This window comes from Ictalurus punctatus, chromosome 11 (assembly GCF_001660625.3).
Source record: "Ictalurus punctatus breed USDA103 chromosome 11, Coco_2.0, whole genome shotgun sequence".
Classification (NCBI taxonomy): domain Eukaryota; kingdom Metazoa; phylum Chordata; class Actinopteri; order Siluriformes; family Ictaluridae; genus Ictalurus; species Ictalurus punctatus.
Window position 1 is genome coordinate 9,974,547 of NC_030426.2, and position 21,645 is coordinate 9,996,191.

Here is a 21,645-nt window from a genome sequence, read left to right on the forward strand (position 1 = left end):
CACCTGCAGAGCACCCTCTAGAGGCTGACATGGTGGCCTCATCTCCCAAGCTACAGCTTGAGAACAATGATGTGGTCTCCCCTTCAGAGATCCAGCCAGAGGCCAACGTGGTCGCCTCTCCTACCGAGATATGGCCAGAGACCAATGAAGCAGTCTCCCCTGTGAAGATCCAGCCTAAGGTCAATGTGGTGACCTCCTCTCCAGAGCTCCAGCCTGAGACCCATGAGGTGGTCTCCCCTGCAGAGCTCCAGCTGGAGGTTAATGTGGTGACCTTATCTCCAGAGCTCCAGCCTGAGACCGATGAGGTGGTCTCCCCTGCAGAGCTTCAGCCTACTAAGCCCTGATTGCACCTGAGGCTGACGAGGTGGCCTACAAAGACCTGAGCCCTTTATCTGCCTGCTTCTCTTAATAAAAGCTCTTAACTGCACTTGCATCTGTCTCTAATCCCATTACATGACACAAGACATATACTAACCCTATATGATTCTGATAAACGAGTACATGCTTTCATAAACTATAGATGAGACCAATGTAACATGTTACTAACTACCCCTCCGTATCTTTATATAAGGTTCAATTAGTTCTTGCTGATCTTTGAAGGGAAAAAATGGCAGCATGCAGTGGCTTCTCGAGCTCCTGGTTCAGCTCTTAGTGTTTCGCCAGTTTCTCCGGCTATAGTGAAAGATAGTGAGGGTACGTGTGCAGGGAGGTTTGTGCGATACAACCCACTTGAGCTCTACGAAATTAACAGCAGATATGAAGCAAAACTACCACAGAACCTGAAATCAGAGCTGGGAAGGATGAAGCTTCTGAGGACAGTGGCATGGCGTTGCACCATATGCCGTCTCAGAGGCAAGAGGATGTGGTACGCTCAGAAGCAGATGAGGGGCAAGCGAGGCAGCCTGCAGGCTAAGCTAAAAGCTAACAGGAACAGACTGGTGATTCCGTCTCTTTTTTTAGCCAATGTTCGTTCGTTGGATAACAAAATGGATTACTAAGGCTGCGGATTAATGTGTACAAGGAGATGAGGAACTGTTGTGTGCTTTTATTGATGGATGGCTTAATGGCAATGTATCAGACTAAGTGCTCCAGATTAGCAGCATGCTACTCCACCGAGTCGACTGGAGTCGGTTATTGAGAAAAACTTGGGGAGATGGACTTTGCATGTATATTAACAAAGTTTGGTGCACCAACTCTTCCATTATTAGCAGTCACTGCTCTGAAGCTGTTGAATATATGACTCTTAAATGTAGGCCATACTATCTACCAAGCGTGCTCACAGCTGTGTTCATCGTAGTTGTTTACATCTCTCGAGCGCAAAAGCTAGGGAGGCGTTTGAAGAACTACATGACAACATGTGCTCTCTCCAAAACAAGCACCCGGTTACAGTCTATGTGATTCCTGGAGATTTTAACCATGTCAGTCTGACAGACGTTACCCCAAGTTTTTACCAACATATCACAATTGCAACCCGGGGAAATAATACCCTGAATCGTGCGTACAAAAATAGACATGGAGCCTACAGAGCAGTCCCTCTTCACAACCTTGGAATCTCTGATCATAACTCCATAATGCTTGTTCCCGCCTATAGCCCTGTTGTGAAGACAAAGAAACCAATACAAAAGTCAATCACAGTGTGCTCAGTAATGCTGCCTCTGTGCTTCAACACAGCTTTGAGAGTACTGGGTGGCAGGTCTTCAGGGAAGCAGTGACAAATACTGGAGAGGTGGATCTGAAGGAGTATGCATCTGCTGTCACCAGTTACATCAGTAAGTGTGTGGACGATGTTACTACTACCAGAACAATAATTATCCACCCTGACTAGAAGCCCTGGATGACTACAGGGGTCAGAGCTCTTCTGAGAGCACGAGACTTAGCATTCAGGAATTGTGACACTGAGGTGCTTAGAGTGGCAAGGAGAAACTTGAGAACCGGCATTAAAAAAAGCCAAGGTTGATTATGCTGTTAAGATACAGGGTCACTTTTCTACAAACGACTCCCAGAGCATGTGGACTGGCATTAAGAGCATCACTGATTACAACAGAAGAGACACTGTATGACCTAGCGACCAGTCTCTTCCTGATGCTCTCAACACTTTTTATGCACGCTATGAGGACTCTAACACCACTACTAGCACTAGATTCACTATACCACCTGGTGAGCAGCCACTCAGTGTAACCACAAAAGATGTTAGGAGGGTCTTGCAGAGAGTCAGGCTATGGAATGCTGCAGGCCCAGATAACATCCCAAGCAGTGTCCTGAAAGACACTGCACATCAGCTCTTAGAGATACTGAATGACATTTTTAACATCTCACTTTCTAAAGCAGTTGTACCATCTGCCACCATTGTCCCTGTGCCTAAGACCACTACAATGTCATGCTTGAATGAGTATCGCCTGGTAGCACTCACCCCGATAGTGATGAAGTGCTTTGAGCAGTTGGTCATGACTCAAATCAGTGAGAAAATGACTGCATTGACTTTAATCAGTATGCATACAGAAAGAACAGGTCCACTGCAGATGCTTTTTCATCGGTTGTACATCTGGCCCTCACCCACCTTGGGAGCAAAGACACCTATGTAAGACTGCTCTTTCTGGATTTTAGTTCTGCTTTTAATACAATCATTCCACAGACACTGATACATAAACTGGAGACTTGGACTGAGCTCTTCATTGTGCAACTGGGTACTTGGACTTTTTAACCAATAGAAGACAGTCTGCAAGGATCCATAACATTATTTCCTCCCCCATTGTTCTCAACACTGACTCTCCGCAGGGATGTGTCCTGAGCCCACTGCTGTACACTCTGCTAACACATTATTGCTCTGCCAGACATCTGAGTAACCATATTGTCAAGTTTGTTGATGATACTGTTGTGGTGGGACTCATTTCACAGAATAACAAGTCAGTTTACAGATTAGAGGCGGAACAACTGATGGCCTGGTGCAGGGACAACAATCCTTGCGTCAATTAAAAAAAAACTAAGGAAATGAGCGTGGACTTCAGAAAGGCCACCAGGAACCAACCCAACGTCCCCCCGCTTCCCCTGCATCAGGGGAGCTGAGGTTGAAGTCATCTATTTCCAACCTCACTTGGAAACCCAACTGCAGCAGCTTGGTAAAAAAGGCTCACCAATGGCTTTATTTTCTGAGGAGGCTTAAGCGGGCTGGATTGGGAACTACAGTACTGACATCTTTTTATAAGTGTGTGGTGGAGAGCATCCTCAGCTCATGTGTTACCGTGTGGTATGGCAACTGCTCTGTTGCAGATAGGAAGGCCCTGCAGCGTGTGGTCAAGTCAGCAGAGAAGATTATTGGATGCAGTGCCCCGGTAATCAGTGACACATACATCAGCAGATGCAGGAGTAGGGCCTCCAGCATTATGAAGGACTCTTCCCACCCTGCCAACAGACTATTTGTCCTTCTGCCCTCAGGCAGGAGGCTGCGCAGCATCAGAACTAGGATGACCAGGTTAAAAAACTGTTTAACACTGCCACACACCAGAACTTATAAACTGAAAGTTTTTCATGTCTTTTGCTATGCTACTAATTTCTCAGGTTTTAGTGCAAATATATGTATGTGTATGATTGGGTATTTGTGTTTATTTATTTATGAGTGGGTTAGCTGTTATTTACTTGTGAGCGTTTTTAACTGGACCTTTGATACTTATGTTCATTCTCGCTCATGTACATGTGTTGGAATGAAAATAAAAATTCTTGAATCCTTGAATGATAGCCTATCTCAAACACACTGAGGCAGGCCTACTGTTATTCTGGAGAATAACTTACCCCTAAATTTTGGAATATTATTCCAGAGTGTAGCTGCTCCCAAACTTATTCTTCTGGTCAGATTAAAACGTACGCTTCAACTGATGTTTGTCGTTTCTTTAATTGCATTCCTTCACAACTTAAGCGCATTCAATCACCGTCAAACACCATCAAACACCATCAAACACCGTGAAAAACTGAAATAAAGTGCATAACACATTCTCACATGAGCATATTGTACATAAGCATGTTCTTAAGAGTCCATGAGTATTCATTCATCTTGCTCACATATTAAACTAGCATTAATGGCCCTAGGAAACATTGCGCTATTACATTGCAATACAAACATGAAATGCACAACATCACAAACTAACATACCGTGTGCGCCTTCCGACCAGAAATCTAGGAGTTGCTGTAACGCTTTACTGTTTAATTATTCTCTTCTTTAGCATCTAACTCCGTGTACAGCGTAGCACCAACAAACTGCATGCACATTTTGCACTGCTATTAGTTAGGCTAATCACATGACCACAGTAACTTAAATTAAATGCAGCTCACTAGTTTAACCTGTAGGTGTCACTATTTCTGCAACCCTTGTAAAACAAAACTCACATAGGCAAATTACTATTAATATTTACAGTGCATTATTGTAATAATAACATAACAAATAAATACTTTAAAGGCTTAAAGAAAGAAATGACACATACATGCTTTCAGCGACAGCTACACTGCCACCAAAATTACAAAGATTTATGTTAACCATATTCTGAATAAACTGAATAAATCGTGTAATTTTCCTATACATTTAGCAAGTAATTTTTGATACTTGGTTTTGAACAGCTTAGTCTGAAAGTTTAATATTTCCTGTTTATTGTTTTAGGATACTAGTCTATGAATTCTGCTCCACTAGCACCACTAATTTTTGAACTGGACGCTCAAGTGAAGAAAGTTGCGTTATGCGCTCACCTTTCTTTCCTAAATTACTTTGTCCTATTTGAATTTTGACCTTTTCGCACAAGACCATCACCATCTGCCCTTGCCTCAACAACTCTGGCTAGCTTCCACTCATTTCTGGGAATATTGTCATCCTTGACAATAACGACATCCCCAACTTGCACATTTCTTCTGGGCACATGCCACTGTTGTCTGAGGCTTATGCTGGCCAGGTATTCCTTGCGCCACCTGCTCCAGAATTGTTCCGAGAGGTACTGCACTCTACGCCACCTCTTCTTGGCATACAAATCTTCCCGGACAAATTTGCCTGGAGGCGCGAGGGGCACAATGGACTTCATTGTGAGCAAATGGTTAGGTGTCAAAGGTTCAACACCTTTAGGATCATTGATTGTGTTTGTTGTGAGTGGACGACTGTTAACAATTGACATGGCTTCATAGAAGAATGTCCTCAAAGAGGTGTCATCCAGTCTCCCTTTAGCCTGTGCCAGAACAGAACTCATCACGCTCCTAACCGTCCGTATTTGGCGTTCCCAAATGCCTCCCATGTGGCTTGCTTCAGGCACATTCATCAGGAAGTCACATTGCTTTCTTGCAAGGTAAGTTGAAATCCTTTCCTTGTCAAGTTCCATTAGACCTCTCTCCAACTCATTCTTTGCTCCAAGGAAATTAGTACCTTGGTCAGATCGGATTTGTCTTACCGCTCCTCTAATTGCTATGAAGCATCTCAAAGCATTCAAAAATGCGTCTGTTGTGAGATCCTCCAACATTTCTAAGTGGATGGCCCTGCAGCTTAGACATGTGAACAACAGACCATACCGCTTGAATTCCTTTCGACCTTGTTTCGTGTTAAATGGCCCGAAACAGTCAATTCCGGTGTACAAGAATGGAGGAGATGGATCTACTCGGTCAACAGGCAAGTCTGCCATTCGCTGTTCTTCAGTCCGTCCACGCACCTTTCTGCAAGTGACACAACTCTTGATGTGCTTGGCCACTACCTTGCTTGCACCTATTATCCAATATCCGCTGGCTCTGAGCTCATTCAAGGTTTGACCTCGGCCTTGGTGCTGAGTCCTTTTGTGACAGTGGTCAAGTATAAGCTGTGTGACAATGCCTTCCTTAGGAAGGATAACTGGATGTTTCAACTCAACTGATGCGGAGGACATTCTCAACCTGCCACCAACCCTGAGCAATCCATTCTGAAAGATAGGGTCAAGTTGATACATCTTGTGAGTTTTTGGTAGCTTTGTGGATTCCTGACTAAACAATTTCAGCTCCTTTTCAAAGGCTTCTCTTTGTGCTGCTCTGATGAGCACAAGAGCGGCTCCTCTTCGTTCCTCTACACTAATGGGTCCAGACCTGTCTTTGTGTGCCAGTCTCTGAATCCGAGCAATAATGTTGAGGGTTGTATTCCAATCTGAGAGTCTTGACAGCCTATGGAGGAAGCTGTCTCTTTCAACAGCATCTGTTTTCAGGACTTTGACCTCTGGGTCACCTACAAGAAGCTCTGGGGATCTTTGGCTAAAAACAATTTCTTGTTCCCATAAGAACTTTGGTCCTCTGAGCCAATTTGATTCTATTAGGTCTGCCACCTTGAGACCCCTAGATGCGTGGTCGGCTGGATTCTGGCTTGTTTCGATGTAGAACCACTGACTAGGATCAGTAGTGTCTCTTATTTTCTGGACGCGATTTGCTACAAAAACATGAAAGCGTCGGGCGTCATTCTTGATGTACCCGAGCACCACCTGTGAATCAGTCCAGAAAAACTCCTGGTCTATCTTCAGCTCCAGCTCTTCTCTAAGGACACTACTCACAGCGGCAGAGACTGTAGCTGCAGTGAGCTCAAGGCGTGGAATGCTGACCACCCTTGTGGGTGCCACTCTGGCCTTACCCATGACTAATGCACAATGTACTTGTTCATCAGCAACAATCCTGATATAAGAACATTGCCCATAGCCATTGTTGCTGGCATCTGAAAAATGATGCAGCTCAATTTTTCGTATTGTGCTGAGGTGATCAGGAATGAAGCATCTTGGTATTTGAATTTTCTCAAGATTTTCCAGGTCATGGAGCCATGTTTCCCACTTTTGCTTCAGTTCAAGGGGAACATGTTCATCCCATCCTACACCTCGTTTGCACATCTCTTGCAGCACTCTTTTCCCAGTCAAGATGTAGGGAGAGAGAAATCCTAATGGGTCGTATACACTAGCTACCGTTGATAGGATTCCTCGCCGGTTGGCTGCCTTTTCATTGAGGACGACATTGAATGAGAACGCATCCGTCTCTATGCTCCACTTCACTCCCAGCACACTCTGCATTGGAAGCTCGCTGTAGTTCAGGTCCACATCCTTCACTGCACTTGCCCGTTCACTCTCTGGAATTGCATCCAAAACCTTTCTGTTGTTAGAGACAAATTTGTGTAAGCGCAGCTGTCCTTTACTAAAGACTTCCCGTGCTTCATTCACAAGCTGGTTGGCTCTTTGAACTGAATCGACACTGATAAGCCCATCATCCACATAGAAATTTTTCCGGATGAAGACTGCAGCCAATGGGTAATCATTCTCATATTTGCTGGCGAGGTATTTCATGCCATAGTTAGCACATCCAGGCGATGATGCTGCTCCAAATATGTGAACTCGCATCCGGTATTCTTTGGGCTCTCTTGCGGTGTTCCCATTTTCCCACCACAGGAACCTCAAGAAATCCCGATCTTCTGGGGTTACGTGGAAGCGGTGAAACATTTTCTCAACATCGCAATTAATCGCGATCTGATGCTGGCGAAATCTACACAGCACTCCAGTCAGAGTATTTGTTAGATCAGGTCCTGTGAGGAGGTGGTCATTCAGAGAGGTGCCTTCACATTTGGCAGAGCAGTCAAATACGACCCTAATCTTCTCAGGCTTCCTAGGATGATACACCCCATGGTGCGGAATGTACCATGTGTTGCCTTCCTTTGTGGTGGCATTTGTTTCTTCTGCATCACCATCTCTAAAGACATTGTCCATGAATTTGATATAATCTTCCTTGTACTTTGGACTCTTTTCCATTTTTCCTTTTAAATGTTTCAATCTGACTGTAGCCAGCTGCTTGTTATTTGGAAGCTGAGGACGCTTTCTAAATGGTAGAGGCATCTCCAGATGTCCCTCTTCGTTATATTGAATTTTCCCATTCAAGAGATACAGAAATTGAATGTCATCTTGGGATATTGTCCTTTCTCTTGGATTTGTGTCAAGAAAATCTCTCTCTAATGCTTTGATCACAGAGGCAGGTGTGATAGGTGGAAGTTCTTTCACAGAGATACGATGGCAGAACCCTTCGCCATCCCTTATGTCAGTGCAAGGCATTTTGGCTCCAACTATACTCCAGCCTAAATCTGTCTTGACTGCATAAGGTTCATACTCTTCCCCTGATATCACTGCTTTTGGTTTCAGAGCCCGTGCACAGTCATAGCCAATCAGAAGTCCTGCAGGACAGTTCAACAGATCTGGCATCTCTTCGGCTATGCTCAGAAGGTGAGTCCACCCTGCTGCTGTTTCACGAGTGGGAATGCTATTCTTCTCTAGTGGGATGTATTCTTGAGTGTATGCTGGCGGTAGCTCAATGTACTCTTGTAAATTGTACCCTCTCACCTTCAGTCCAACAACTCTGTGACAATTCAGTATTGAACTCTTGTCAGTCATTGTTGACAACTTCAGTTTGACAGGTTCTGTGTGCGCTTGAATTTTTCCACAGACATCATGGTCAATGAAGGTACTGGTACTCTGTGTGTCCAGTAATGCATACACTAAAGTCTCTGGACTATTCTTGGCCGCACTAGAGCGCCACACTGGAACAATCATGGAAGTGCGATCACCATTGTCCATTCTCACGGTGCATAAGGCAATGGAAGAATTGTCCTTTTGTGGTAATGCTTCTAGCTTTTCTCCTACAGGGCGTTCTTCGTGAAGTGGAGATGGATGACTTTGTCTACAAATATTGCAAGTAGCCCTCTTTCTGCAATTTTTTGCAACATGTCCGACTCTGAGGCACCCGAAGCACATATTGTTGCTAATGACAAATTTTTTCTTTTCCTCTAGAGGCATCGCTGCAAACTTTTCACATTTATAAATAAAGTGATTTTGTTGACAGCACACACAATCTATTTGTCTTTTGGTTTGAGTGGCAGGAGAGTTGGTTGTAGAACTTCCTGATGCACTTGAGTCCTTTGAAGTGAAGCTTGATCTTTGAAACACCTTTGTTGACGTTGCTAGAGTGCTGGCTTTGAGACGCTTCTGTTCCTTTCCATTTTTCTCATCTGCTTGTTTTAATGCAAAAAGAGAAGAAACTGGATTGCAAGCAACACGTGCCTCTTCGGCTACAAAGTCTGAGAACTCCTTAAAGGCAGGATATGGCTTCCCTTCATCTAGTGCTTTAGTGACGTACCGGTTCCAGCGAGTTGTTGCCCAGTCAGGAAGTTTTTGTAACAGCTTTTGGTTTTCTTGACAATCATCTAAAACCTTTAGACCATGAACGTAAGGCATTGCATTCTTGCAGGAGATGAGGAAATCACTAAATTCCCTTAATTTCAGTGATTCCTTTGGTCCAATCTTGGGCCAGCTACTCAGCTTCCCCCTGAATGCTCTTTGAACTATGAAGGGGTGACCATAACGTTTGTTAAGGGCATCCCAAGCCTGCGTGTAGGCTTCCTCATCACTTCTATAAAATGTTCCTTCTAACACAGAAAGTGCTTCTCCACTGATGTATTTTTTCAAGTAATATAGCCTATGAGCTGGGTTTGTGCAACTTGTTTCGATTAAGGCCTTGAAGCAGGTACGCCATTCAGTGAATTTAAGTGGATCTCCTGTAAACATGAACGGCTCTGGTGCTGGAAGTCTAGTCATTGCCAGGGATTCTTTTAATGCTTGAACTAGCGAGGCTTCATTTGATTTTGGTTCTATTTTGCTTTCAGAACAAAAAGGGATTGAAAGGTCTTTGGGATTCTGGGTGCATGGAGTGCTGTTATGCTGCACTGGAAGCTGACTTGGAGACAAAGTGAAGATTTCTCTAGTTTCTCCTATTTCAGCATTCAATTTTAATTCCTCTTCAGCATATACATTGTATTCAGCTTCCATAGCCTCAAGATTCCTTTGTTCTTCCATCAGTTTTAACTTATCTTGTTGAGCTAGCACCTCTTTTCTTTGTGCAGATATTTCCCTTTCCCTGTTAAGTTCAGCACGTTTCGATGCCAAGCGTGCCGCCGCCTCTGCTTTCTTTACTGACACTTGACTATCTTGCACACTACCCACTCCAGCTCTTGACACAGTTGACCCATAAACTGACCTTGCGTCTTCTCTCTGGAGTAATTTTGAAAGAGTTTCCTTAACAGCTTCTGCATTAAACTCTTTATCAGCTTCTGCGTAACGCACTTTCAGAAGTGTAGTTATTTCAGAAGTCACTGATGTGCAGATATCCATTCTCCTTCGTATATCTTGGGCTGGTGTGGTCAGTGCACGTAAGCTCTTATATTCCTGCTTTATTTCTGACTCATACTTTTCCAAGGTTCTTATCATTTCGCCTAAGTCTGATTTACAACATTCTTCCTTTAGTTTAGTTCTAATATACTGAACCTCAGCTTTGAAGGTTAAATATGTTAACATGAACTTTCTTTCCTTTTTTATGCTCTCCTGTTTAATGAGCTCAAGCATCTTTTCTGTTGGGTGTTTTTCTCTTTCTGACCGCCTCACTGCTTGTTCAGTGCCAGGTGTTGGCTCCTGGAGCCCTATCCTATGTATTTGGAGGTCTTTATTAATTTCAGCTAACCGTTCTTCAATTCTTTGTTTCTCTGAGGTTTCAAGTTCAGTTTCTAATTCCTTCTGTAATTCTGTTTTCTCGTTTTCTAGAGCCTGTAGTACTCCTTCTAGTACACAAACATCTGGTGTGCTTTGATCCATTTTAGTAAACTATTTTGAAACAACACTACTGAAATATTAAATGATGAAAGGTAAACTAGAATGACCAGGAAAATACACACTTTCAAATGATCAAACAAGTACGTTATATACACACTGCTATTCAACTTACAAAACTATTCAGATGCAGTTCTCATTTTTCCTTTGTTTCAAATAATAAATTGGAATTGCAATAAATAACAATTTAAACAAAACTGAGAAATGTAAATGCACAGTCTGACCTGGAATCCAGATTTAATGAATGTTCACAAACTCAATTGTCCAAAGATGTCGCGTTGTTGCTTCCCTGTGGCCGTTCTTGGCAGCTGCAGCACCGTCTTCTTCTGGGTTCCACCTTCACGCTGAACTGAAGCTCGCGAGGTCACGTTGGATGAATGCCAGGATGGGTAGGCAGGTCGTTTACGCTGAGTGTGGGACGGAGACTTCACAAGGGGCGGCCCGTACAATATTCCCTGGGATGCTGGCAATCGTTGCTCACTCTCCAATGGCTACATTGTACATGTCCATGGATGGCGATGTTTTACACCACACCAAACAATACTTTTCCACTGCAGTTCACGAAGCAGTATGTTCTTCACTGTGGCTCGTGGCAGCAGGCCACGTTTTTCACTGCTTTTCCAGAATAGGCCTACGTTCTTCTTCACTGCCTTACCAAAGGCAGTAGGCCACGTTTTTCACTGTAGCTGCTCCCAAACTTATTCTTCTGGTCAGATTAAAACATACGCTTCAACTGATGTTTGTCGTTTCTTTAATTGCATTCCTTCACAACTTAAGCGCATTCAATCACCGTCAAACACCATCAAACACCATCAAACACCGTCAAACACCGTCAAACACCGTGAAAAACTGAAATAAAGTGCATAACACATTCTCACATGAGCATATTGTACATAAGCATGTTCTTAAGAGTCCATGAGTATTCATTCATCTTGCTCACATATTAAACTAGCATTAATGGCCCTAGGAAACATTGCGCTATTACATTGCAATACAAACATGAAATGCACAACATCACAAACTAACATACCGTGTGCGCCTTCTGACCAGAAATCTAGGAGTTGCTGTAACGCTTTACTGTTTAATTATTCTCCTCTTTAGCATCTAACTCCGTGTACAGCGTAGCACCAACAAACTGCATGCACATTTTGCACTGCTATTAGTTAGGCTAATCACATGACCACAGTAACTTAAATTAAATGCAGCTCACTAGTTTAACCTGTAGGTGTCACTATTTCTGCAACCCTTGTAAAACAAAACTCACATAGGCAAATTACTATTAATATTTACAGTGCATTATTGTAATAATAACATAACAAATAAATACTTTAAAGGCTTAAAGAAAGAAATGACACATACATGCTTTCAGCGACAGCTACACAGAGAACATTAGGAATATGTTTTTCTATTAATACTTTGTTTATTAATCTGTTAGTTATGTACTCACAATGCAATTTAAAAAAGATTGCATGTTAGTAGTGTAGCATAGAATTGAAACCTCATGTTAAATGAGGCTTTTCCAGATCAGATGGTATTGTTTTAGCTGAAGTCTTGAGTGATTCTCTTCAGCTTCACTTGCTCTCACCAATTGCAAGGCATGTTAGCTGGGCAATGATCAACTACTTGTGTGCTCTCCATTAGTTTCAGGGTGCTGCTCTTTTTTTTTCCTGGAAGTGAAATGTAATAACATTCAGAGACCACTGACTGAGATGGGTGTGTGGTTCCTCAAGAAAGGGTCATTGATCAGATGTAGCCTCTAACTGTGCAATGTGGAAATGAATGGCCAGGATTTCACTGGTGCCCTTAGTTGTATACTGTAGTATTCCGCCCTTGTGTGTTTTGCTTCTTCTTTTCACCTTTATCTGTATATTCTTTAACTTTATCTCTGCTAATTTACTTTTAACACACAAACTGCCCAGCCTCAAACTCCAGAGTGTCAAAACAACAAGAAGCTGACAGCATACGTCATGCCTGCCATAGAAATCCTGTCTTCAAATGTGTTCCTCTATCATTTATTCATGCTACTTCTTTTGTGTGCCTTCCTGTTGTTTTGATTTTAGTCCTTTTTAGAGTACTTTTGGAACTCTGCTTGGATACAGGCCTGATTTGGAAGTGCTGACTTGACTCCACATTAGCTCTGTCTAACCACAAACTGTTGAGTTGGTGGAACCTAAACCCCATATGTCATTGGCAGAAGATTCCCGCCTCAGCGGGATAGAAGACAAAGACACAGACTAGTAAAGAGAATTTGATGTGACATCTATTCATTTGGATTTTTTTAGAGCCTGGCTCAATGACTGCTTTTCCTCCTCTTCCTCATCCCCGTCGCTCTAATTGTGTAACTGGAGCTGCAAAGAGCCCGGCTGTTTGATCTCCCTACTCCATGTGCCACAGATGGCCAACTCCTTCATCGCTTCATAACAATTTCATAAGTGACTTGCTGTAAATTGCCACACCAATGCCTGTGGTAATTGGGTTGCCACTCTGCTCCTCTCACTCGCAGACTTTGCTAGGAAAAAAAAGGAGAAAAAGAAAAGCGTTTTTCTTGTTTGCTGCTGTCACACTGAGTAATAAGTGTTAGGACAGATGGAGGGAAAGTGAGTTTGATCACTGATTTCCTCAGAGCAAATGCTCTTACTTCCACCAAGGTAGTTGTGAGTAATTTCATTTAATGTCATACATTGAATTAAGCTTGAGCACATCTCTACTGTCAATGCGTTCCATGCATATTTCACTGTGCACAAAAAATTTATTGAAATTAATAAGAAGCACATTTGCTACAGGTTACCATAGCTGAGCTCACATAATACGTAGGTTAACTGTTAGGATTTGTGATCTTTGGGTTACAATGTTAGGAAAAGAGAAAGTACACAAAAAGATGGCGCCTTCACCCCGCCACACACTTCCCAAAACAAGGCCTTGGGGGAATTTGCCAGATGACACACAGACACACAAAATTCAAATGGCAAGATCTCTCTTTATTCAAAGAAGGGCAGAGTATATATCATGCTTGACACAAAAGAGACAGTGGGTTAACTATTGATTGGCTAATCGGAAGGGCATATTTGCATTTAACAGGAAGCGTATCAAAGTAAGAGAGGAACAACTCCGTATATGGTATTAGGGAAGTCATGGGAATGCAAGCAGATGTTGTTCGGGAAGGTATGTAAATGTGCGCAAATGGTATTTGGGGAGACAAAGGAATGTCCAAATGGTGAGGGGCTTTATCTGTCTGTACCTGGTTGGGAAAAGTTACAGAGAAACAAAGAGGAAAAGGTGTTAACCCAGGAAGAAAGATGTAAAAATAGTGTTAACAAGGGAACAGAGATGGAAGGGTGTTCACAGTAAACTTATAATTGACTTTTATAGCTTATACTAACTAAACAGTTCAACAGTAAGTGCCAGCTATGGTTGTTATGTCTAAATGTAAGACACACTGTAATTAGACTAACAAAACATGATCACAATAAACAGTGCCAAACAAATGCCACTGCACAGCTGTAGCATTTGTTTGGAAAACATAACATGCACTGTGCTTGTGTGATGTAGTCAGCACAGTGTCTATGAATACTTCATGATGTTACTTTACTTGCTACAAAATCAATATGAACCATCCTCCTTTATTGAGCCTTGCATATTGATGAGAGGAATGCACAGTGCCTGACTCTTTATTGCAGAACACACTTACCTAGTACATATTAGGTTTTGAACAACACACTACAGGAAGCCGAAAGAGAGAGTGAGCGAGGGAGAGAGAGAGAGAGAGAGAGAGAGAGAGAGAGACAGAGAGAGCGAGCGAGCGCATTCTCGCTTCACTGAGCAGCTGAGGCTGATGTGGTCTGCCAGCTCCAGCTTACCTTGTAAAAAGACTGAAAATTTCTCCACTGGCCTCTATGTGTTTGGTCTTTGCATCCTGGCATGATCTTACTGCTCTCATTACTGGATCAGTGAGTTGGGCGTTTTAGCTTCACCTTCATTTACAGCTGCACCTACTGTTTCTTTACCAACTGACTATGATTATTTATTTTTCATTTATTTAAAATGTATAGGGTCTAGTGACAATCATGAACTTAAATATTTGTTTTCCTGCTGGTCTTCCTATTCAAATCCAATGACATATATCATATATAACCCCAACATTAAAGTAAACTATTTTTGATTAGTTTGGCACTATAATTGGTGTTTTGATTGAAGTTTAGAGTTAATGAGAAGTTGCAGCGTGTCATTCTGAGCTTTTATGTGTTCTTCCATTTTGCCTAATATAATGCTTGTCAAACACAACACTCTCCACAGGACCTTTGGCAAAACAAAGCCTGTTGTCCTACTCCTGCTGCAGTCAAAGGCAACAGTTGCCATCTTATGGTAATTTGATATGAGCACAGGGGGTTGCTTAGATCCCCCCCCCCCCTCCCTATTTGTACTGTATGTGAACTGTTTAGACATAAGCAACCACGCAAAGCTCTGAAAGCCTACTCTTAGCCGACTGACAGGCCACAAAAGAACTTTGAAAAGGGAAAAAAGCCAGCTGCAGTGTGTTCTCAGTTTTATGTTTAAGTAGCATTTACCCTTGTAATGTCACACAGCTCAGTGTTAGATGCTTTGCCCATCAAATCACATTCATGGGAATCTGTGTGGAGAGAGTTGGTGACTTCCTCTGACAAATGTAAGAAGTATTTTTTGACATTTTATTTTCACAATACTTTGAGATTCTTATATATTTTCTGATGCAATCATTGCATGATGCAATCATGTCAACATGGACCAGAATCCCAAAGTAATGTGTCCAACATCTTGTGGAATCCATGCTATGTTTTGAGAGCAAAGGGAGGCCCTACCCAGTATTAGTATAGTGTTCCTTATAAAGTGCTCAGTGAGTGTATATGAATGTAGTTAAGTGTAATGTAGCCTATTTGTAAGTGTGTTGAAACAGGGTAAGCAGTAAACTGTTGATGCTGGAAATTAACATTTATTCCAAAAAAGAAAAGAAAAATATATCTATTTTAAGGTCTCACTGTCTATTTTTTAACAGATAGATATTATGGTCCCACACCATCTGTCCAAACACAAGGCGTAATGAGAATGCTGCTCCATTTCTAAAAGATTCTAATATTGCTTTTTGTGTCTTACGTATTTTGTTTGTTTAAAACCAGTTAATTAAAACCAGATTGCTATCGTAAATCTACTTTTTCTATCTTTTCTATCAGGGAAAAACTATGTTGCAGTTTTTATTATACAGTCCCCTCTGAAACTACTCGAGCTGCAAGGCCAATTCAAAAGAAGAGTATGAGAAAAGAGATCACCTTTTATTTCCTGGTATTTATATGTTGATGTGTTAAACAATATAGAACATACCACATTTTGTATCACACAACCCAATTTGTAAGTGAGCAAAAATATTGGAACAGGTAACAGACAGGTGTTTCTTGTTACCCCGGTGTGTCCTGTTAGATTGTTTAAAAAAAAAAAAAAAAAAAAAAAAAAATATATATATATATATATATATATATATATATATATATATATATATATATATATATATATATATATATATATATATATATATAGCTCTGATGATGAATTCAGGAGTTTACAGGAACATTTTGTCTGCCAGTTTAGAGATAAATGCATTCAAATTAAGGATGTGGAAATTTATGATGCAGCAAGACAGTGATCCAAAACATGTTGCTAAGTCAACAAAGGACTTCATCAAGGGGAAAAAGTGATAGGTTTTATACTGGCCAAGTTAATCTCCAGACCTTAACCCAGTTGACCATGCAGTTTAATCTCCAGACCTTAATCCAGTTGAGCATCTCCTCTTCACTTCCTGAAGAGGAGAATGAAGGGAGAAACCCCCTGAAACAAACAACATCTGAAAGAGACTGTAGTAAAAGCCTGGAAAAGCATTACAAAAGAGGAAACCAACAATTTGGTGATGCTACTGTGTCAAAGGCATGATTCAGTTATTGCAAGCAAGAGATATGAAACCAAATATTATGTGTTATTCACATAAAGACTTATCTGTTCCTATACTTTTGCTTGCCTAACAATTGGGTGGTCTGATACAAAAGGTTGTATGTTTTATGTTGTTTAACACATGTAGATGTAAATACCAGGAATTAAAAGCTGAAATCCTAAACCCTAGTCTCATATCCATGTTTTCATATCAAACCCAAATGTGTTTGGTATATAGCACAAACAAATGAATTGACCTTGCCATTCCAATAGTTTCAAAGAGGAGTGTATAATGCATTTAAAGTATAAAAATGTATTAATTTGACCGAAGGCAGAAATATAAAAAAGAATATTATTGGAAATCATTAGTATAAATTAATATATATATATATATATATATATATATATATATATATATATATATATATATATATATATATATATATTATTTTTTTATTATTATTATTATTATTATTATTATTATTATTATTTTAACACTGGTAGACTGATGTATTGCAATACTCATTTGTGAAAATGAAAGTATAAGGAATTTTCAATTAATGTGTAGAAGGAACCCATTAGAAAATAACCGAAAACAGTAGAGCATCATGAAACCAGTAATAACTGCTACAGCAATCTATTAATCCATCAGTGAGCATCTGTATATGGAGTTACAAATTGATTATTTGTGGAAGATCCTGATTAACTTCCTGGAAACATGCAGGCAGAGATTCACAATGACTCCTGATCCATAACATCTCAAGGCGTTCTATGGGGTTAAAGACCTTCCTCTGACTGGTCAGTTTCGATGCCTTTTTCAGTGCTTGATATACTATATATCATTATTTGTTAAGAATTCTGATCATGTAAGCCATTATAAATAAACAGTTAAAACTGTGGCAATCAGTTAGAGCTGCTCTTGCTGTCCTGGTAGTGACAAATATATTTGAATGTGATATTGCTTGTCAGCTTTTTCCAATAGCCTCCAGTAATGATAAATCACTTAGCAATTAAAGATCAATGGATGTTAATGAAGAGCCAAGTATTGTGTCTGAGAAGCACTGACCTCCTGGAGGTCTAGAGCCCAGTGGCAGTCTATATTACTGTTAGCTCTTAGCTCTTTGCTTCTCCCATGCCTGATGCATGCTCCCTGACTTGCTAGTTGATGGCCAGCCTGAATGCATTAAGTGAAATCTATTGATCGTAGGTGCAGCATGGCATAGGAATTTTACACAAATGTCAAGACGAAGACACAACACTCTCTTAGAAAAGGTCATGAAGCACTGGGATGGTGTCATCAAGCATAGATTCTCATTGCTCCTATGAGAGAAATGTTCATGCTGGGTTTGTGTGCTGCTCTTTCTGCTCTTCTCCTAACACACAGGGTCAGGGGCTAGGATTTGATAGGTAGAGCTTTCTTTTTTACCCCTCTTTTAGTAAAAGCCAGAACCATGTCAGAACCAGAACACCTGCTTAGAGGTGCATAGCCTTTTATTCCAGTGAGACATCTCCCAAGGTAGCTCAAACTTACTCTTTGATTAGGAATGAAACAATTTTTATTTTAACAACCACTGATAATTTTTTAATCGGGTATACAGACGTTTGTTATTTAAATGTTCATCAATCCATCTCACTGAAAATTTTTTTCAATTTTTTTTTTTTCAATTTTTTTTTTTGTCAGGTTCCTTTTGTTAATACAAAAGGAACCTGAAAAAAAAAAAAAAAAACGTTCCCCCTACGTTCATCACCCCAAACAAACTTTGAATATTCAGTCTTCGACTGTTCAAACTTTCTAAATTAAGTTTCACCCTATGTGTGTCTTGGGTTGGGAGATAATCACAAAAATAGCTCAGACCTTCACCCTTACACGCCCATACCAACAAATTTGTTTTCTTTCTCCAGCAAGTGATTGGCCCTCTGCATGATAGGCCCTTTTGTGTTTGTCCGCATGGCTTCTTATTGATTGGAGACAAAATGTTTTTAATGTTGTTGATGAGATTTTCAGATTGGCCCACTAATGGGAAGATATAGGCCCCTTTTTCAATCAATTTTCAGCTCAAGTTATAAATTGAAAATCTTTACCAATGTAATTAAGGCTGATTTGAAAAGAACGCTAAAACTTTGAGAAAATGTCTTTTTTTTCTTTACTACCAGATCTGGCCCACAAGATGTGTATAAGTAAAGTGTGAGTGTTTTTTTAATGTTTGCATATATGCTTCACCACTTCCTTGGAAAACCCAAACAGCTTTTCATTTCCAAACATATATGGTAAATATAAACCATACATCCTAACACATACTACTCATAACTATAACCAAATGCACATGAAAGTCGTCTAATAAACCAGCTTTTCATTGGTGACATAAAGCACCACCATATCCTATCATTTGTTTGCTTTTGTGTTAATAAAAATAACCCCTTTGCCATTGCAGTATTACTTTTTCTTACTGCCTAGAACCAGAGGTGAAAGCAGATATAAAATTGCAGACTCAAGAGTCAAGGTTTAAACAGCTGTCCAGTTTTAATGGTTTTGTGTCCTTGTTTTGTTTCTGCAGTACATGTCAAGGCAGGAACCTGTGAGGTCATAGCAGCGCATCGTTGTTGTAACAAGAACAAAATCGAAGAGCGTTCTCAAACTGTCAAGTGCTCCTGCTTTCCCGGACAAGTCGCCGGCACCACCAGAGCAGCCCCCTCCTGTGTGGATGGTAGGATTTGTTTTTCTCTTTTTGCCTTGGCTTTGATTTCATATGAGATATTACTGTTTTGTGAGGTCCTGGGATGGATATTGATAGTCTCTAACCTATTTATTTTTTACTCCTGCCAAAAAAAAGATGTTCTGTTATATTTCACTACATACCTACCATCATATTAGAGCAAATATTTTCATGTAAATGGAGTGTAATGTAAGTGTCATTTTGTCTAACACAGAGACAAATACATTATATGAAAATTGCTGACTGATGTAAACACTTCTGTTGCATCAGTGGTTAAAATTTAATTGTCTGTGTTTAAAGTCATGTAATCGATAAAACATGCCCCAAACTGTTTCTGCCCATCAAACTAGAGCCACACATCTCTATCGCTATCTAATTTTTTGCACCTGTCACTCCAGAGTCGAGAGCCATTTCAGCATGACACCATCATCCTCCTGCACGCTGGAGCACGGCAGAGCCTGCTCATCTAATAACATGTTGACAGGCTCTCTCTCTGAACAGGTCAATCGATCCTGCTCTTCTTTTCAGCTCTATAATATACCGGGAGATTCTGGCTGCCCTCTGGCCTCCTGCCTCTTCCAGAGCTCTGAGACCCTTTTTCCTAAGGTGCACTAGTACAGTAGTAGAACCAAATAAACATTAGTAAATTTTGGTAGGATATACATTTATGCCATGTGTAAATGATTGCTTTTATTAATTAAAGACAAATACATCATACTTTAATCAGTTTATGCATGGTTACACTGAACGATTCAGAATGTCCACAAGTTAGTCTCTGTGATCACTTAAATTGTAACAGCTATATAAAGTCATCCCCTCACTGGTCTTTTTCTCTCTCTTCAATTTAATAAGACAGAAATATTTCACTTGTTATATCATTGAGGAACCCCAAAGCATAAAATCCTCTCTCCTGAAGACTCGTGTGACAAAAAACTGATTGTTACAAAGCACTGACACATAAAACGCCTTCTATATATGTTAAATTATTATAAATTATATAAAGCTTCAGCATATTAGCCATTATATACTCAGCAAAAAAAGAAACATCCCTTTTTCAGGAGACTGTATTTTAAAGATAATTTTGTAAAATCCAAATAAGCTTTACAGTTTAAACCCTTTCTTGGAAAGGGTATAAACAATGTTTTTCATGCTTGTTCAATGAACTATAAACAATTATTGCACATGCACCTGTGGTACAGTCTGGAAATATTTGCTGGAAGTAAAAGCAGTTGAATGTGAGAGGACATTTCTTTTTTTTGTTGAGTATGTTTTTCCTTGTTAATTTACATTTTTAATCCACTTATTGCTAGTCTTAGATTATGTGGAGCACCGGAAATACAAGTCACTGTGAGTTGTTACTATAGCAAAAATAGCATATTAGAATGAACCTATGATTTGAACCTGATAAACCCTGTGATTTGTCTTGTAGCCACTATCATATAAGTATACAGTTCTGCGATAACATTAAAACCACCTGCCTAATATTATGTAGGTCCCCTTGTGCCATGAAAACAGCTCTGACCCATCAATGCATGAACTCCACAAGACCTATGAAGGTGTGCTGTGGTATCTGGCACCAAGATGTTAGCAGCAGATCCTTTCATTCCTGTAAGTTGCAAGGTGGGGCCTACCTGGATTGGACTTGTTTGTCCAGCACATCCCACAGATGCCCGAGCGGATTCAGATCTGGGGAATTTGGAGGCCAAGTCAACAGGCCTTAAACTGTTGGTCATGTTCCTCAAAACATTCCTGAACAATTTTTGCAGTGGTGCAGGACGCATCATCCTGCTGAAAGAGACTATTGCCATTAGGGAATACCAATGCCATGAAGTGGTGTACTTGGTCTGCAACAATGTTTAGGTAGGTGGTACGTGTGTGTCAAAGTAACATCCACAGGAATGCTAGGACCCAAGGTTTCCCAGCAGAATATTGTCCAGTGCATCACACTGCCTCCGCCGGCTTGCTTTCTTCCCATGGTGCATCCTTTGCCATCTCTTCCCGAAGTAAGTGACACTTACTTGGACCACTTTTGGTAGGTACTAGCCACTGCATATTGGGAACACCCCACAAGACCTGCCATTTTGGAGATCAAAATTGGGCCCTTGTCAAAGGACTGACTGTTCATTTTCTGCCTAATATTTTCCAGCTCAGGACAGGTGCCACTGTAATGTGATAATCAATGTTAATCACTTCAACTGGTGGTTTTAATGTTATGGCTGATTGGTATATATATACTCCGCAAAAAAAGAAAAGTTCTTTCACATGCAACTGCTTTTATTTCCAGCAAATTTTTAACATGTGTAAATATTTGTATTAAC

The 21,645-nt window shown here is 40.7% G+C and overlaps 1 protein-coding gene and 1 long non-coding RNA gene across 2 annotated transcripts in view; one reads left to right on the top strand and one right to left on the bottom strand.

Annotated features, from left to right (window-relative positions):
- tafa3a (TAFA chemokine like family member 3a) overlaps positions 1-21,645 on the top strand; it is an 89,837-nt gene that overhangs the window by 58,812 nt on the left and 9,380 nt on the right. The window contains exon 3 of the mRNA XM_017479188.3: positions 19,169-19,318. Within this exon, the coding sequence (XP_017334677.1) occupies positions 19,169-19,318 (150 nt within the window). The remainder of the gene's footprint in view (positions 1-19,168; positions 19,319-21,645) is intronic.
- Positions 3,868-4,764, bottom strand: LOC108271549 (uncharacterized). Its single transcript, XR_001813853.3, has 2 exons — positions 4,144-4,764; positions 3,868-3,962 (listed from the first exon to the last, which is right to left on the bottom strand). It is a non-coding gene; the product is annotated as an uncharacterized LOC108271549 (long non-coding RNA).